Source organism: Erinaceus europaeus, chromosome 20 (genome assembly GCF_950295315.1).
Source record: "Erinaceus europaeus chromosome 20, mEriEur2.1, whole genome shotgun sequence".
In the NCBI taxonomy this organism is placed as follows: Eukaryota; Metazoa; Chordata; class Mammalia; order Eulipotyphla; family Erinaceidae; genus Erinaceus; species Erinaceus europaeus.
Window position 1 is genome coordinate 15,923,750 of NC_080181.1, and position 18,804 is coordinate 15,942,553.

At 49.8% G+C, this 18,804-nt stretch overlaps 1 protein-coding gene across 3 annotated transcripts in view; it reads left to right on the forward strand.

Moving 5' to 3' along the window:
- Positions 1–18,804, forward strand: part of DSCAML1 (DS cell adhesion molecule like 1) — a 309,373-nt gene that overhangs the window by 252,060 nt on the left and 38,509 nt on the right. For all 3 annotated transcript variants that reach the window (XM_007522968.3, XM_060179994.1, XM_060179995.1), the window contains 5 exons: positions 1,176–1,375; positions 1,826–1,922; positions 2,366–2,494; positions 12,706–12,873; positions 16,319–16,389. In XM_007522968.3, the coding sequence (XP_007523030.2) occupies positions 1,176–1,375; positions 1,826–1,922; positions 2,366–2,494; positions 12,706–12,873; positions 16,319–16,389 (665 nt within the window). The remainder of the gene's footprint in view (positions 1–1,175; positions 1,376–1,825; positions 1,923–2,365; positions 2,495–12,705; positions 12,874–16,318; positions 16,390–18,804) is intronic.

Genomic DNA, 18,804 nt, shown 5'->3' on the forward strand with positions numbered 1-18,804 from the left:
GTGCAGGGCCTGGGGCCAGCGCCTTCCAGTTGTGAGAGAAGAAGCAAGGGAGGTTGATGCCCTGCAGAGCAGTGTGGCCTTGGGGCTCACAGAGGCGGCCTTTTCTCCCAGCCTGTTCCCTGTGAACCGGGTCTCCCACCCACACTGAGGCCCCCACTGCCTGCCTTTCTCCAAGGCAGGTGACCCTGGAGAGCTTGCTGGGAAGGACACCAGCCGAGACATCCCAAGGACACTGGGAGGGCAAGAAAGAGCAGCCATGGGGTAGAGAAGAGATATGGAACCCCAAGGGGGTGAGGGGTAGGGAGAAGGTTAGGGAGGGAGGAAAGAGAAGACAGATGCCCCTTGCAGGGTTGTCCAAGCAGGTCCCTGATGGGAATCAGAGTGGCTGTTTCTGCTCCACAGACTCACTGGGGTGGGAGGGAGGGTCTGATCCTTACAGTCAGACATAGCTTCCCACCCCCCAATTCTTTTTTTTTTCCTCCTCCAGGGTTATTGCTGGGCTCGGTGCCTGCACCATGAATCCACCGCTCCTGGAGGCCATTTTTCCCCCTTTTGTTGCCCTTGTTGTAGCTTCGTTGTGGTTATTATTATTGCCCTTGTTGACGCAATTAGTTGTTGGATAGGACAGAGAGAAATGGAGAGAGGAGGGGAAGACAGAGAGGGGAGAGAAAGATAGACACCTGCAGACCTGCTTCACTGCCTGTGAAGCGACTCCCCTGCAGGTGGGGAGCCGGGGGCTCGAACCGGGATCCTTATGCCGGTCCCTGCGCTTTGCGCCACATGCGCTTAACCCACTGCACCACCGCCTGACCCCCCCCCACCCCCCAATTCTATACTCCCCAAAATGGCCAGTGGGCACTCCTCCTGCTGCCAGAGCCACTGGGGGCCTCACTCTGAGAGGCAACAAATAATGAAACATTCAGAAATGGGGCCCACCTGTGTCATAAAGAGGTGCTATGTGGAACTATGAGAGTGGCCGCTGAGATCTTACACTCTCATGTCTGAGGGACAATAGGGTCGGTTCCCTGCACACCCTCAGTCTTTAGCAGACCCTCCCAGCATCAGGGTGCTGGGATACAGTGGGGGAGAGGCAGGGCTGGGCCTCTGCTCAGGCTCACACCTCTTCCGGACCTGCTCTCTGCTCACTGGGACACCCCTGCACTTCCTTCCCCTAGTTCCAGCCATGATCACCTCGCACCCCAACACCACCATCGCCATCAAGGGCCACGCCAAGGAGCTCAACTGCACGGCACGGGGGGAGCGGCCCATCATCATCCGCTGGGAGAAGGGGGACACGGTCATTGACCCTGACCGCGTCATGCGCTACACCATCGCCACCAAGGACAACGGTGACGAGGTGGTCTCCACACTAAAGGTGAGCTCCCCATCTGGGGGTCCAAGACTCCCAAGAAGTGGGGGAGCCCGTGATTATTACATCTATATTCAATGGAGATGAATGCAGAGTCCAAGAGCCCCTCCCACCTTCCCAGGATCTCCAAACCCTTCCCACAACCTCCTCCACCATTCCAAGGCCCCTCCCCACACTCGCAGGGTCTCTGAGCCCCTCCCACCTCCCTAGGATCTGCTGAGTTACTCCCAGGACACCTAGCCCTCTCTCCCCTCTTGCCCACTCTAACCCCTCCCACATGCCCTTCCATCCTGGGAGGAAGAGCCCTCATCACAATCCCCTGGGTGTCCCCTTCCTGGGACATGTTGGCCTTGCTGATTCCCCCAGCAGTACCCACCTTCAGCAGACCAGCTCTAAAAGACTCTCCACATTTGCTCCTCTCTCCCTGTCCTCCTGCCCCTGCTGGCTGTCACCCAGCTCAAGCCAGCTGACCGTGGGGACTCTGTGTTCTTCAGCTGCCACGCCATCAACTCCTACGGGGAGGACCGGGGTTTGATCCAGCTCACTGTGCAAGGTACCCTCCCGCCCACACAGCCAGCCCCTTCCCAGGGATCCAGAGCCCACACTGTCACTGCATCAAGGTCAGGGTGGGGAGGGCAGGAAAAGTTAGGCTTTTGGGGAGTCCTTCCAGGTGTTCCTCAGAAGCAAGGTGTGCCCCCTCTGCAGCTTCCAGAGCCCAGAACCCAGGGAGGAGAGTCAGGCTGGGAAAGTGGGGAGCTCTCTGAAGCAGGCATGTCCTCTCCAGGCCAGGGAGCGAGGGGACAGGGCAGGAGCCTGGTGGGACCATCCCCTATCTGAGCCTGCTGTTGGGCCACCTCAAGCCCTCCCCTTAAATCCAGGGTCCAGGCAGACACAGGTGACACCAATCCCCAGGCTATGACTGTACCACTCTGGGAGGGAGGCAAGACAAACTCTCTACTTCCATCCTCACTCTGCCCCACCCCTATCATACCCTAGAGCCCCCTGACCCCCCAGAGCTGGAGATCCGGGAGGTGAAGGCCCGGAGCATGAACCTGCGCTGGACCCAACGCTTCGATGGGAATAGCATCATCACGGGCTTCGACATCGAGTACAAGAACAAGTCAGGTAGGCACAGGGCCCTCTGGCAACTCTGGGTAAGACAGCCTGGACCTCAGAGGAACCATCCTCTAAGCCAGGCACACCAGCACCTCTGATGCACAAGCCCCTGTGGACTCCAAGGGGAAGGACACACTGGTTGTATTAGAAATATGGGGGTGCTAATGAAGGCACCCCCACACACCGCCAGTTGAAGGGGAAGGGCTACCAACCTCTTCTTTCCAAGGCTGTTCCTAGGCCAAGGAAGTATGTGGTCTGATTGGAAGCAATGAAAGCCCTGAGCCCAGTGACCTGAGTCCATGTCTCTGCAATGAGGCCACAGGACTCTCTTAGTTTGGGGCTGGGTGATTAGAGCTAGAGCTCCACTCCTCACTAGGCACTGGTCATTGGGCATGGAAAAACTTGGGTCTCGGCTTCCTCCTCCTAGGAACCTCCTCAGCTCCCTATCCTGGGACCGCAGCTGCAGGAAGGGCACCCTCCACTGTGGAGTCCTGAGGGACAGAAAGAAGCCTGAGCCTGGTCTCCTGGCAGGCATGGCAAGAAGGGGTGCCAGGGCTTGCCAACCTTTCAAGAGCTGTAGGTGTCCATGAATATCCAGGAAGGTGTATGATAAATGCATCCCCACACACACACACACACACACCACCACCACCACCACCACCCCTGGAATATGGAAGGTTCCAGTGCAAGGGGGTTGGGGAGGGAACCACTTCTCACCTTGGGTCCTTTTTGTGCCTTTTGAAATTGATACTGTGAGCCTGAATAAGCTCTTTAGAATTGTTGTGAAAATACAAAGCAGAAGTGAGTCTGGAAAGCCCAGTCCTCCCAGCACCACCCTCACCCCCACCCCCAGCCAGGCCTCTGCCTCTACCCAAGGTTTGCTTTTTCTCCTGAAGCCTCTGGACCTTCCTCTCTTCCTTTGCCCAGCATATGGCTCTGGCCAAGCGCCCTCTCCTGCAGACTCGTCAGGCCCTGGTTCCTGTCCTCTTGACTGCTTGGTCCCTGGCCGCTGGAAAGCTATTCTGAGCAGTGGCTGGGTGGGTGGCAGTGAGACAGCTCAGAGACATGTCCAGGCCTGGACTCCCTGGAAAACTGCTCTGCCTGGGGCACTGGCCCCTCATCCCTGGTTTAGAGTTCTCCCCTTCCCCTCAGAAGCTCCCAGTGCTGTTGGGAAGCAGTCATGTTGCTGCCAGCCTCTGCCCCCAAGCTCACAGTGAGTGCAGGAAGAGGCATGCAGAAAAGGGGCATCTGGGGAGCCTGCTTTCTGGCCCTGTAGATGCTACCTGGATGTGAGGATGGTCTGGCCCCTGAGAGGGGCTGCACCTCAGCTCAGGAAGAAGAGGAGGCAGAGCCCTGTGGGGAGTCCACTGCCTGGACACACAGCCGAGCTCTCACCACCACCCACTCGCGAGGGCTAGCAGAGGGCACACTAAGCGGCTCCTTGGCAAGAAGACTCACAAGTGGGCTAGGGCTGGTCACCAGGAGCCACCTCTGTGTCTGGGGGGAGGGTGAGCACAGGCCCCGGAGAGAGAGTGATACACAGAGAAGTGGACTGGCCATGCTCACCTGTCCCCTCAGGACTCGTGGGGCTGGAGCCAGTTGCCCTATTGTCTGGGGCAGCTGTGGGACTCTGCTCGCTCACAGCCACCTCCCTGTCCATGGGGTGCACCATGCCTGCTGCCCCCCACTGACCGCTCTGATGTGTGAACATAATTCCTGGGGTGCTGCTCACATGTCTGGAGGGGAGAGAGGGATGTGGAGGCTGCTGTTCTCAGAGCAAGTCTGGGGGGACCCCAAACCTCTGGGGCTCCCCTCAGAGTGAGGAAGTTACCATAGTCCACCCCAAAACAGGGGAGCTAGTATGGGGCTGGGGGACAGGGGACCCCTACCCAGTCTCTTCTGTCTTTGGGGCTTTGCATCGAGGGTTCAAGAGCCCTGCCAAGCCAGTGGGCCATCAACACACACACAGTGGGCCAGCACACACACCTTCAGAACCATTGCAAAGCTCTCTGCAATCACATGTAACATACCACAGACTATTACATGAGAACTGAGGTGTCCAAGGGAGCGGGTAGGTAACTTAGAGGAGGAGGAGGGTATGCATGTAGGTCTGTCTGTCTGTCTATCAGTGCTGAAATCAGCCTCCCTATCTGCAAACTATAGAACAAGAGCCATTCTCAGATGGGAAGACTTGGGCTGACCAAGTGTCAGACTTTAAGGTATTTATTTGTTTGTTTGAGACAGAAGGAGGCATAGTCAGTGCTAAGGGTCCACCCAGGACCTTCCATGTAAAGTCCTGTGCTCTCCTGCCACCCCATGTTCACCCCTGCCCGTGTCACCTACAGCCAGCTACTAACATCTCTGGGCATATCTGTGTGTAGCAGACAAACAACAACTCATTCTCAGGGTGTTCATAGGGACTGAGTGAGGGAGGGGACATAGGTGGCAGTGCCCAGCACAGGGCTGGCACATGCTAACCCTTCCCAACACCATCTCAAGCTATGATGCCCCTGTCCTTCCCCTTTTGCCCCAAGCAACCCCATCTGGGTCTGGACCCCCTGTTCCTAACCTCCTTCTTTGTGCCAGCTGTGCTGCTAACAGGTTTTCTGCCATGGTGCTCCTCGTGCTAATTTTCTCAGGGAAATTGCCCAGCCAGCCCTTTTTTTTTTCTTTTTCTTTTTTCTTTTTTTTTTTTTCTCCAGGGTTATTGCCGGGGCTCAGTGCCTGCACCACAAATCCACTGCTCCTGGAGACCACTCTTTCCCCTTTTGTTGTCCTTGTTTTTTGATCATTGTTGTAGTTATTATTATTATTGTTTTTGTTGTTGCTGTAATAGCCGGCCCTTTCTAAGGCAGCGTGCTCACACTGAATCCTGGCCCCAGGCAGCAGATACTAATATATGAGTGCCGGATGATGAATAGCCCGTCCACACGGATCTATCAGATGCTCGCGGTGCAGATTGAAAAATGCAGGCACCATGTTTCAAACCCGCCCCCTCAGCTAGGGGTGAGTGCTGTGAGCCTGGCCCTCCAGGCCCAGAGGGCAGTCAGTCACCCTGGGACAAGCTAGCCTGGTGGCCTATGTCATTCTGCTGCCCTGAGAAGGCCTGAGGTGGGGGTGCAGTGAGCAGTGAACCTGGGAATCTGCTGCAGAAAGATGTCACAGGGGGCCCCAGGCTGTGGTGCGTGGAGGAGATCAAAGTCGCAGAATGGATTTTGTTTCCTGGGTGCAGGCAGCAAAAGCGCCGCAGATGTGGCTTTTGTCCAAGCTGCTCCCCCTCGACAGAGACAGTATCTCCTGAAAAACCTGCAGCTCTTGTCCCCTCCCCACAAGCAGCCCAAGGGAGGTACTGCTGCCGCCCCCACCACTCCCCACCCCTCAACCACTGCCTTATTTTTTAAGAAGAATATTTTGCATCATAAACCCTTTGATGAAGAAAGGGAGAGAGAGCCCTTAATGAAATATGTTAATCTGGGTAAGCCAGGCTCATATGAAAGGGAATATTAAAAGAGACAATATTCACCAAAGCCAGCTCAGTACTCTGAGAGCTGGAAAGGGAGGGGAGGAAGCAGGGCCCTGGCTTCAGCTGCTCAGGGTCAGAGCATGACAGTGATCAAGTTTGGAAAATCAGCTCTAGGCCTCCAGACTTGACTCTGATGCATTAGTTGGGGGTGGGGGTGGGGGGAGAGCTGCTTCATGCCAATATCAAAAAGGATTTGGGAGCACAAGGTCAAACACACCTGCAAACTACTGGCAAAAGCAAGAAAAGGGGGCCACATTCCAGACACACACACACACACACTTACTCACATACACATGGCCCCTCCTCATGATTGGCCCCTGAGTGAGGCAAAGAGGAGAAAGACAAAGGATATTTACTGGAACTACAAATTCAGAGAAGCTCCCACAGCACAGGACAAAAACATGGCTCTGATCTAAAGCCACTCCTGGACATTGAATGCCCAGCACGAGCCTGGTAGGGGAACTGGCTGCAGTGTCAGCACAGGCCCCCAAGGAGCTGAGCATCATCTTGAGCATTGTCCTCGAGGCCATGAGATCTCAAGCACCCAAGAGGGACTCCAAGCAGGCCAGAAGCAAACACAAGGAAGGTGAGGCTGGGCAGGTGTGCACAGGCATGAAGGTGAAGCACATCTGTCCAGAGCCAGCAAAATAGCTCAGATAGCGCACTGCTTTGCCATGCGTATACAGTTTGGATCCAGCCCCTACCTTATGAAAGAAATCTTCAGTGCTATAGTCCCTTTCACACACCCTCTCTCCATAAAGTCCATAGAAAGAGCACGGAAAAACTATTGAAGAGTTCCATGCAAGAGGTTGGCGCTGTATTTGAGAAAGAGCACTTTCAATGCTAAGATGGAGTGTTTGGAGCAGGGAAGATAACATCAAGGTGATGCAAAATGATTTCCATACCTGAGGTTCCAACAACCCATTTTCTTTTTGTTTTCTTTTATGATTTCTATTAATTATTTATTTATTGGATAGAGACAGCGAAAAATTGAGAGGAAGAGGAAGGGAAAGACAGAGAGACACCTGCAGCACTGCTTCACCACTTGTAAAGCTTCCGCCTGCAGGTGGGGACTAAAGGCTTTAACCCAGATCCTTGTGGTTTATAACATGTGCACTTAACCAGATGCACCATCATCCAGCCCCTCAACAACCCATTTTAAATCCCTTGTACCACCATAAGCCAGAGATGTGCAGTGCTCTGGTTTCAAAACCAAAATGGAGTGTTTGATCTGACCCACAGAAGGTACTCAATCCTTTCTATAGAATGAATGGTGAGTATGGGGTAATGAACTGCTGGAAGGGGCTTGCAGAAGGTTCTGGAAAGCTATTGAGTTAGACTAATGTTATTTCCCCAGACCCAGTGAGAGATGGTAGTGGCTTATTCTGGTGCAAGTGTGGAGCTGGAGAGAAACATGTGGATAGAGGAGATTGGTGGGAGATAAGAACCAGAGGAATAACCACCAGGAGAAAGTAGCTCAGCTGGTAGAGTGCAGGATGTGTGTGCCTAAGAAGTGCTATGACTTTCTCCCTCTCTCTCTCCCTCTCTCTCTCTCTCCCCTTTCTCATACATACACATACACCTCACTCGTGAAATTATCTCATATTAACTACAAGCAAAATAAGTTCTAAAAAGCTACTGTACTTCCAGGGGCAGAGAGGGAAGTCAGAATTAAATCTGAAGTTCCATCAAAACATGGTAAATGATGTTGCCACTTGATAAGACAAGGTACCCAGGAAGGCAGAATTGACAGGCATGTGCTAAAGATTTCAGTCTTGTTGAGCATGAGGTGTCTTGAAGACATCAAGGAAACAGTTGTCTACTAGAGCAGAGGGTTCGAAGGAGAGTTGGAAGCTGAATCTAACTCTGAGTTGCAGTGTAGCTGGAGCAAGAAGCCATGGATGGGTCAGCATCCAGTATTATAGGAGGAAGATTCCAGGAAGACTTCTGAGCACTAAGGTGATAGATAAGCTGCTCCTTACAAAGCAGAAAGAAGAAATGTGCACCCGGCTAAGTGCACGTAGTACTACGCAAAAGGATGTGCACATGGACCCGGGTTCGAGCCCCTGCTCCCCACCTGCATGGGAAGCAGTGAAGAGGGTCTGCAGGTGCCTATCTTTCTCTCCCTCTCTCTGTCTCCACATCCTCACTCAATTTCTTTCTGTCCTATCTAATAAAAAGAAAAAGAAAAAAATGGCCACCAGAAGTGGTGGATTTGTAGTACTGGCACCAAGCCCCAGCTACTAAGGCAAGAAAGAAAGAAAGAAAGAAAGAAAGAAAGAAAGAAAGAAAGAAAGAAAGAAAGAAAGAAAGAAAGAAAGGGAAAGGAAGGAAGGAAAGAAAGAAAGGAAGAGAGAGAGGAAGGAGGGAAGGAAGAGAGAGAGGGAGGGAGGAAGGAAGGACCAAGGGAGAAAAGCCAGAAAGTAAACCCAGTATTTTATTCCTATTGCCACCAGGGTTATTGCTGTGTCTTAGTACCTGTACAACAATCCACTGCTCCCAGTAGCTTAGACTCAATAAGTGCAGCAAACAAGTGGAAAGATCTAAAAAAATGTACTTAATAAAGTACTTAATCAATTATTTTCTGTCTAGGTCTAGATACTCTCCTTTCCTACCCTTTCTTCACTTCCCCAATCACTCTTAAGTCTAACCTTGTCAGATAAAGTAAGGACTACAAAAGCTGGATAAGGGCAAGAGGCTGGCACACTTTAATGATGGCCCTTTTTTAAAAAAAATTCTTTATTGGGGAGTTAATGTTTTACATTTGAGAGTAAGTACAGTAGTTTGTACATGCATAACATTTCTGTTTTCCATATAACAATACAACCCCCACTAGGTCCTCTGTCATCCTTCTTGGACCTGTATTCTCCCCCCTCCCCCAACCACCCAGAGTCTTTTACTTTGGTGCAATACACCAACTACAGTTCAGGTTCCACTTGTGTTTTCTCTTCTGATCTTGTTTTTCAACTTCTGCCTGAGAGTGAGATCATCCCATATTCATCCTTATGTTTCTGACTTATTTCACTTAACATGATTATTTCAAGGTCCATCCAAGATCGGCTGAAAACGGTGAAGTCATTGTTTTTAATAGCTGAGTAGTATTCAATTGTGTACATATACCACAACTTGCTCAGCCACTCATCTGTTGTTGGACACCTGAGTTGCTTCCAGGTTTTGGCTATTACAAATTATGCTTCCAAGAACATATGTATACACAGATCTTTTTGGATGGGTGTGTTGGGTTCCTTAGGATCTATCCCCAGGAGAGGAATTGCAGGATCATAGGGTAGGTCCATTTCTAGCCTTCTGAGAGTTCTCTAGACTGTTCTCCACAGAGGTTGGACCAATTGACATTCCCACCAGCAATGCAGGAGGGTTCCTTTGACCCCACAACCTCTCCAGCATTTGTTGCTGTTACCTTTTCTGATGTATGACATTCTCACAAGAGTGAAGTGGTATCTCATTGTTGTCTTTATTTGCATTTCTCTGACAAACAGAGACTTGGAGCATTTTTTCATGTGTTTCTTGGCCTTTTGGATCTCTTCTGTGGTGAAAAATGATGGCCTTTTTGGTCACTACCAGGCCACCACATCATCTGGGGCTCTAGTCAGTGAATCTTTGGATTTTAACATAGATATGATGGGCCTAGACCTCTAACAGAGGCCTCTACCCACCATCACTGGTCATCTCCATCAGGAACATCATCATAAACCCTCTTGTAGGCCTCTACAGGACCTTGCCTTTAATGTAGAACAGAATGGTAGAAACTGCCCCACTTTCTAAAAGGAGGCTAGGTCCACATACTCTGCCGCTCAAGGAAGACTGGTCCTGAAATGAGTACTGCCTAGAATGTTCCCAGCTGTAACCATGGACTGAGAGCTCAGACTGAGAGGTATGCAGCAGTTATACAGGCTCTTGTACTAAAAATGAGTAGATATGAGCCCTAAATCAGATAGATGGGGTTTACAGTTAATGGTAGTTATATACTTTCCTCATATTTGGGAGCTACTCTCTGCCTTGATCCAGCTTTATATTCTCAACTGTGACACCATCTTCCCAGACAATACTTTTAGCCCACCTGCATGTTAGCTATTGAGCTCAGGCAAAAACTACTAAAGTCATAGGCCTCTTAGAATATACCTAAAATAGACTTCCTAGCTTCTTCCCATATAAGAACCCTTAGTTCCATGTGCTCTATTCTTAGGTTTAGGTTCCTGTTTATTAAACAAATTGCCCTGCTTTTATCTTACCACTTTTCAGCAACCCAGTTGCAGATGCTATCGTGATGCCATAAATTTTCCTTTTTAATCTGATAGGATAGAGAGAAATTGAGGGGGATGAGGAAGGTGGAGCGGGAGAGAGAAAGAGAGAGACCTGCAGATCTTCTTGACTGCTTATGGAGCCTCCCCCCTGCATGTGGTGAGCAGGTATTTGAATTTGGGTCCTTGTGCATGATAACGTATGTGCCCAACTGGATATGCCCCCAACTCCAACTTTAGACCACACCTGAGAAGGCAGGATAGAGGCCAGACCTGGTGACGGGCAGGGGCACCTGGACTGTGGAGGTAGTTCTGACACCACAGGAGGGAGTCCCTGACTTTGTCCAAGCACTGTCCCTGGTTCATCACTGCCCTCTGAGAGATGCTAACCCCTCTCTTCTCGAAGACATCGTGGTGGGCTCCCCCCTCTGTCTACACTTGTGGAAATTGAACACACTGGTTCACAACCACTGTCCCTCCCCTATGAGTATGGCCGCCCATGAGCAGCACTCTAGCATCCACATCCAGAAAGGAGGCCGCAGAGAGAGAGACTGACTGCCCCATGCTGCCAGACAGTCCCTCTCAGGCCAGAGAGGTTGTCACCCCACCCGACTGAACCTGCCATCTATAGAGTGATTCTCTGGGTAGCCAGGCATTTTAGAAGACGAGGAGAAAATGATGTGTTTCTATGCAGCGACAGCCTGCCATGTAACTTTGACTGCTGAAACCAAAAAAAGGAAAAAAAAAATTAAATGCAAAACTGCAGATGGGGAGCTGGGCTGGTGCCCTTCACAGATGCTGAGCTCTTGCTGCTCCAAGTAGGGTTTCAAAAAACAGACCTCTGTTAACCAGAATGAAGGGGGTGAGGTGGGAGGGGAGCTTCTGGTAAACTGATTCTCCTGGTTTATCAGGCATTAGCTTTAAGAGAAAATAAAGTCTTCCTACAAAATCTCTCTAGGATGTGCTAGCCTCCTTTCCTGATTTAAGGATTAAATGGGAGTGAATACAATTTAATCTTTTCTACTGAGACTTTTCCAGATCCTCTGCTGTGGATTTAAAAGGCATAGAAAATTAGACTGAATAGTGACATCAGGACATGCCCTGAGAAGATTTCTAAGTCCTGCTGTCAGCTTGTTTCCTTGTGCTTTGTCTTCTTCCACACTTTTCAAAGTGAAGCCACAATAATCTGCTTATGAGTTCTGGGCTGGGAAGGTCGGCTGTAACTGCAGCCCCTCCCCCTGGCCTCCAGCTAGCACCCCACCCCCACCCCAGTCCCCCAAATGCACAGCAAAGTTTTGGGATGAGTGCTCGGTTCTTCTGTCACCGTCGCCATGTCCCTGAGCGGCTCTGGTTTGGTATTTTCCACATTCACCAATGTTTCCAAACACTACCCTGGCATGGGCTTCCCCTACCACCACACCTCAGTAAGCCAGAAGCTCACCAATCCCTTTGTTGGTCTGACCCTAACGACTTGGTTATGTCTTCCTGTTTGGTTAATCTACTAATATATAGTGTCCATTTATGTCTCTAATTATCCTCTCATTTACTTACTGCCACCAGGGTTATTACTGAGGCTCTGTGCCTGCATAACAAATGCAGATGGCCTCTTCCCCCCCCCTTTATTTTGATAGGACAGAGAGAAATTGAGAGAAGAGAGGACACCTGTAGATCTGCTTTACTGCTCATGATGCTTCCACCCTGCTTGTGGGGAGCAGGGGCTTAAGCTTGGTTCTTACAAGTTGTAATGTGTACACTCAGCCAAATGTGCCACCATTCAGCCCTCTTTTACTACCTATCTTACCTGAGAGTCTTATTTTATCTGATAGCAGAATAGTTGTTCCAAGACTCAGAGCCCATCCTCCTGCCTGTGAGAGAAAGAATAGCATTTAGGCTGGAAGTCTGACCCTTGTCCTTTCCAGTGACACTGAAAACCAGCACCAATGGGCACAGGAGGGAGAAATGCCAAAGCACATGCAGGGCGGGAGGAAGGGGAAGACTTGCTCCCACTTTGTGCTGGGGCCATGAGAGGGCAGGTGGTCTCCTACTTGAAGCAGGTCTCTGAGGTGGTGTGAGACACGAGAAGGACACTCAGACCCTCTGAGACAGAAGCAAATGGTGCCTTTGGCAGGGACCTTGGGAAACATCTGTCAGATCCCTGTCTGGACTTTGAGCTGGTCCTGGGCACAGAGGAGTCTGGCTGAGCTTCCCACAGCTGCTCCCCATCGCTGGGCAGCCCTCATCTCTGTGAATTTCCAGGAGCAGACCCCGGACCCTCTCTGTGATCTTCCTGAGGCCCATGCCCTCTCACTACAGTTCATATAAGCTGGACCCCTTGTGGGCACTGGCTCTGTGACCAGGATGGGCTGATGGTTGAGCCCAGGGAGGAATCCTGGAGTTGGCCTGGCTGTGCTCTGAAATGGGTGTCGTCTTCTCTCCAGATTCCTGGGACTTCAAACAGTCCACACGCAATATCTCCCCCACCATCAACCAAGCCAACATCGTGGACTTGCACCCGGCATCTGTGTACAGCATCCGGATGTACTCGTTCAACAAGATTGGCCGCAGTGAGCCCAGCAAGGAGCTCACCATCAGCACAGAAGAAGCTGGTGAGCACTGGCCCTGCAGCCCTGCCCAGGGCCTCAGGGTCCACATCCACCCCCGCCACCAGCTTTGGGTTTGTGATGTAAAGAGCGGAGGAGAACTCCCACAGTACTGTCTTGGGCCTACCTTTGCCTCTGGATCCATGGCCATTCTTGCAGCTGCCCTTCTGCATGTGTGGTTGCTGGCTCTGGGCTCTAGGGAGCTGACCATGGTACTGACTCACTGCCCAGGCCCAGCCAGTCTGAAAAGGACAGGGACACTGAAGCTGCAGAGAATGGCCTATCGGTGCCTTGGAGTGCTTTCTTTTCTTTAAAAGAAAAAAATTGTTTTTAAATCAGTAACTTAACAGTGCTTTATACGATGTCAGGGATATAGTTACACATCCCTTCATGGTATGTGTAATGCCCTGGATTATTGGATAAGACCTTTATCATGAGATTTTGTTTTCAAGTTTCAGTGATATATCTTTTCCTCATTATTTCTAGTGCTTGTGTTAGCTATCGAGAAATATAGAATAATTTGGGTTGGGGAGAAGACATAGTGGGTATACAAAAAAAAGACTTTCAGACCTGAGGCATCAAAAGTCCCAGGCTTGGTCCCCAGCACCACCATAAACCAGGGCTAAGCAGTGCTCTGGGAGAGGGGGGGGAGAAGAAAGAAATATAGAATAACACAAAAAGTATATATAGCATATATTGCAACTGTACAAGTAATAGCAGAGTAAAAACTAGAATAACCAACACTCATATCAAGTGCCAGCACACCAGAGGCCCTTCCACCTCTTCCCAGACTGGCTCCTGCCCTTCCCCAGAGGAACCAGGACCCTAACTTTCTTGTTTTGTTTTTTAAATACTGTCACCACAATTTATGTACACATAAACTATATAATGCTTGTTTTTGCTTGCTTTCCAATAGAACATATTCACAAAGTCATACTGGATATATTCTTGTCTTTCTTATTTCAATTTTATTTTTGTTGAGTGTCCTGTTGGAATTACTAGATCTTTTTTTTTTTCATTCTGAAAGAAAGAGGGAGAAAAACAGGGACATCAGAGCTACCCCTTGTCGCCTAGCACCTCGCATGTGATGCCAGTGTTATGGCACAGTGCCCTGCCTAGTGAGCTCCGCAGCCTCTGGCTGTGTCACCAGTGATGGATCAGTCTGTGTGTCCATCCCACAGTAGCAGGGCATTTGGTGGTTTGTGCTTTGAAGCTGTGAGAATCTTATGCAACCACACAAGTTCATGGAAACTTCTAGGTGACAAAGGCCCCTGTAGAATGACTGAGTCCTCAGAGAACACGTCCCTGCCTTTATCAAAAAAGTCAGATTGTTTTCCAGTGCTCTCCCAAGATTGACGTATATGATTTCTTATCACGAACTACCCTCAGGTACACTCTGGATTAGCAAACATATTTTTAAATTTTATTAATGACTTAATATTGATTTACAAAATTGTAAGATAACAGGGGTATAATTGTGTACTATTCCCACCACCAGGATTCTGGATCCCCAGTCCCTTCATTGGAAGCTACAATAGTTCTCCCCAAATTGCAGATATGAGTTGACTATTATTTCTATAATTATCTGTCCATATTTATATATGTTTGCCCTTTTTCCCCTATGGTCTTGCCCTTTCTTCCCTTCCACATCACAGCCACACCTATTACTACTTCCAAATGCCCTTCCTTCCCCCTTCCCCCTCAGGTCCTGGGATTCAGGGCCCCTCTCATCATCTTCCCCTGTCATTTCTTCCCCTCTGGGAATATAGACCAAAATTCTTTTGGGGGTGTAAAAAGTGCAAGTTTTGACTTCTGTAACTGCTTCTCCACTGGACATTGGTGTTGGCAGGTCAATCCATACCCCCAGCCTGTTTCTTTCTTTTGCTGGGGGGGCAGAGCTCTGGAGAGGTGAGGTTCTGGGCCACATTGTTGAGGTCGACTACCCAGGGAAGTCAGGATGGAATCATGAGAGCATCTGCAATGCGATGGCTGAAAAGCAATAAGTTATAAAGCAAGACAAAATGATTAATAAATAGGAACCAAAAAGTAGGAATAGAGCAGATGAGAATAGGGATCTTAGGGTGGAAAGACGCTAGGAACTCTTTTTTAGGCATGTTCTAAGGGGCCCATGACTTTCATAGTTGTTGCTTGAGTTTGATAGCTACCATGGAGTTGGACAAAAATATTGTCTGGGAAGATGGTGTCAGAGTTGAGAAAAGGGCCAGAAAAATTGGATTAGGGCAGAGAGTAGCTCCCAAACTTGAAGAAAATTTATGAATAAAGTTAACTACCCCATCCATCTGACCTAGCGCCCATATATATTCCTGTTCAGCACAGGAACTTATATAACCTCTGAGTCCCTGTCAGTCTGAGCTCGCAGCTCATGGTCACATCTGGGAACGCTGCAGGCTGCACTCACTTCAGGACCAGTCTTCTTTGAGTGGCAGAGTAGGCTGACCCAGCCTCCCTTCAGAGAGTGGGGCAGTCCCTCCCATTGCTATTCCACAATAAGGATAAGGTCCTGGGAAGGCCCACAAGAGGGTTTATGATGATGTTCCTGATGGGATTGACCAGTGATGGTGGAGAGAGGGGTTTATTAGAGATAAAAGCCATTATATCTGTGTGAGAATTCAAGGATTCCCTAACTAGGGCCCCAGATGATGTGGTGGTCCTTACCAAATGTTATTATTATTATTATTATTATTATTATTATTATTATTATTTATTGGGGTCAGTAGTGGTTCACCCAGTAGAATGCACATGTTAGCATGTACAAGGACCTTCAAGGGGGAAGCTTCATGAGCAGTAGAGTTGTGCTGATTGTGTCTATCTCTCTCTCCCTCCCTCTCTCTTAAAACACAAGGGGAAGAAATGGCCACTGGGAAAAGTGGAGTCATTCAGGCAACAAGCACCAGGGTAACCCTAGTGGGGGAAACAAAAAACAACAACAGACAAACATGTTTTTGCCACCCTGAGCTGGCCAAGCGCATACACTGGTAGAGTGCACACCTTGCCATCTAATTCCACATGGGAGCACCATGGGTGCCACTGGGGAAGCTCCATGGATGGTGGAATGGTGCTGAGGTGTCTCTTTGACTCTATGTAAATTCAATTTAAAGAATGAAAAAGTCATCCAGGGAGCTTGTGCAAGCCCCTAGCACTACCAGGGGAAAAATAAAAAGAAGGAAAAAGTGTTACCACCCTGCTGGGTCAGGATTAGTATGTCATTGCCATTGTTTGCTGTATTTTTGGCAAATAGTGGAGAAGAGAATGTGAAAGCCCCTGATAGTTTCAAACAAAGCTTCTCTGCTTCAGAGTACTTGACGGTCCTCTCCCTGAACCCCGTCCCACCCCCAGCTCAGGAGCCCAGCAGCCAGACTCAGGGTCTTTCTCCTTCTTGCACCTGACTCCTGACTATGGTTTCTCCTCCACTCTCCCACCCCCTACACAGCTCCTGATGGACCCCCCATGGATGTCACCTTGCAGCCAGTGACCTCACAGAGTATCCAAGTGACCTGGAAGGTAAGCAAGCTCCCCAGTGTTCCCCCTTCCTCCTCCCCTTTCTTCTCCTCCTCTTCCTCCTCCTCCTCCCTCTCACCTCCTCTGTGGTTCAGGAAAAAAGCCACAGGAACAGCTCCCCTCCGGGCTTAGATATTGCTTCAGATTTACAGCTTGGTCTTTAAAGCACCTATGCAGAGGAGCTTAATGTGCAACTTGGCGATACGAGAATCCAGTATGAAGCCCAGCTAGTCTATCTTGGCGTTACTCTCGATCGCACTCTGTCATTTCACAAACATCTCATAAAAACTGCAGCAAAGGTGGGCGCGAGGAATAACATCATTGCAAGACTGGCCAGCTCCTCATGGGGCGTGAGTGCTTCCACACTACGATCATCCTCTCTGGCATTATGCTATTCCACGGCAGAATACTGTGCCCCGGTATGGTTCCATAGCCCCCATGTCCACTTGGTCAATTCCAAATTATATTCCTCCATGAGGATAATTTCTGGAACCATCCGTTCCACCCCGGTTCCATGGCTGCCAGTTCTTAGCAACATCGCCCCACCAGATATTCGTCGGGATGCGGCATCATCTAAGTTCATTTCCCACGTCTACGCTCGACCGGACCTGCCAATATACGCAGATATCTTCGCCCACCCTGTCCAACGCTTGACGTCTCGTCACCCAATCTGGTCCCCTACGCCTACACTGAACTTCTCTGTTCCAGACTCTTGGAAACAGAGTTGGCAGTCAGCTGAGGTAAAGAACAAACACCTCATCACAGACCCCTGCAAGCGTCAACCCGGCTTTGACCTAGCACGTTATGATTGGGCCCTCCTCAATCGCTATCGAACAGGCCATGGCCGGTGCGCCGCTATGTTCCATCGCTGGGGAGCCAGAGACGACCCGAACTGCCCCTGCGGCTACAGACAGACTATGACCCACATAGTCAACAACTGCCACCTCTCCAGATTCAAAGGAGGTCTCGAAACTTTACTCAGGCTCAACCTGACGCTGTTGACTGGCTACGGAAGAAGGGCAAACGCTAGAAGAAGAAGAAGCAGAGGAGGGGGGTGACTTACCAAGGTCATACAAGTAGCAGTATGTGCAGGATTCTCACCCGGGCTCTGGGGCCCCTGCCCAGTCTGCTCCCACAACCCCACAGACAGCCTCCTTAGGGCTCCCGCTTGCAGTCTTGGCATTTCTCCTCCTTCACTGTGGGGCTCAGGCAGGGCCTCATCTGAGATCAAGTGTCCAAGTTCAGTCTCTGATTCTAATTCCTGGTGGGGAAAGTCCTGGTGTTTTACTCTCCTTTCTGAGTGTTTCAGAAACCAGGCTTGGGCCAGAGAGCCAGCCCAGCAGGAAGAGAGCCTACCTTACATGTACACAGCTCAGGTCCAAACTCACCCTAGCACCACATGGGAGGTACCATGGAGCTGGAAGAACTCCACTATGGTCTCTCTTCCAAATGTCCTTCCTTCCCCCCTCCCCCTCAGGTCCTGGGGTTCAGGGCCCTCTCATCATCTTCCCCTGTCATTTCTTCCCCTCTGTCTCTTTCTATCTGAACTGGAAAAAAAAAAAAAAAACAGTCCTGGAATGGCCAGCTCTGCAGCAAAGGTGGCTTGTGACTGAGAGAAGTTCAGAAAGGCCTAAGATATTTTCCTGGAAGAGACAGCACATGGGTGCACATGCGGAGCCTGGCTCCTTCCCTCCTTGCAGAAATAAGCAGGCTAGAAGTGGGGCAGGGACTGGACAGTTAGTGCTTCCTAAGACCCAGCCACCTGGGAGACACCTGGAGCCCAGCTTTCCCTCCAGGTTCTGACCCAGACCCCAGGACTTGCCTCAGAAACAAAGTCTGGTCAAAGAGATAGCATAATGGTGCTGCAAAAGATAGCATAATGGTGCTGCCTTAGGTTCTAAGGTTCTAGGTTCAATCCCCAGCACCACTATCAGCCAGAGCTGAGCAGTGGTCTGGTCTTTATCTTTCCTGTTAAAAAATAAAATAAATATTTTCAGATGAAAGAAAGATACGGAGGCTGGCAGCCAGGGGTGTACTCAAGGCTGCAGCTCAGTGGTAGATAGAACTTGTGGTCTTGAAGCCCCCAGCTTGGTTCCCTAGTACTGCATATGCTGAAGCTGAACAGAACTCTGTCTGTCTAACTGTCTATCTACCTTTGTCTCATCAAATCAATATTTTTAAAAAGGGGTAGAGACAGAAGATAACTCACCTGGTTAGGTATGTGCCTTGCCATGTACACAATCTAGCTTTCAATCCCAGCACCACAAAACAAGTACCACAGCACTGAGGGGAACACTGGAACTGTGGTGTCTCTCTCTCTCTGTCTCTCTACCTGAAATAAAAAAGAATGAAGTTGGCCAGAAGTTAAATCACATATGCACTAAGCCCCAGCACCATAAAAAAAAAGTTTATTTTTAA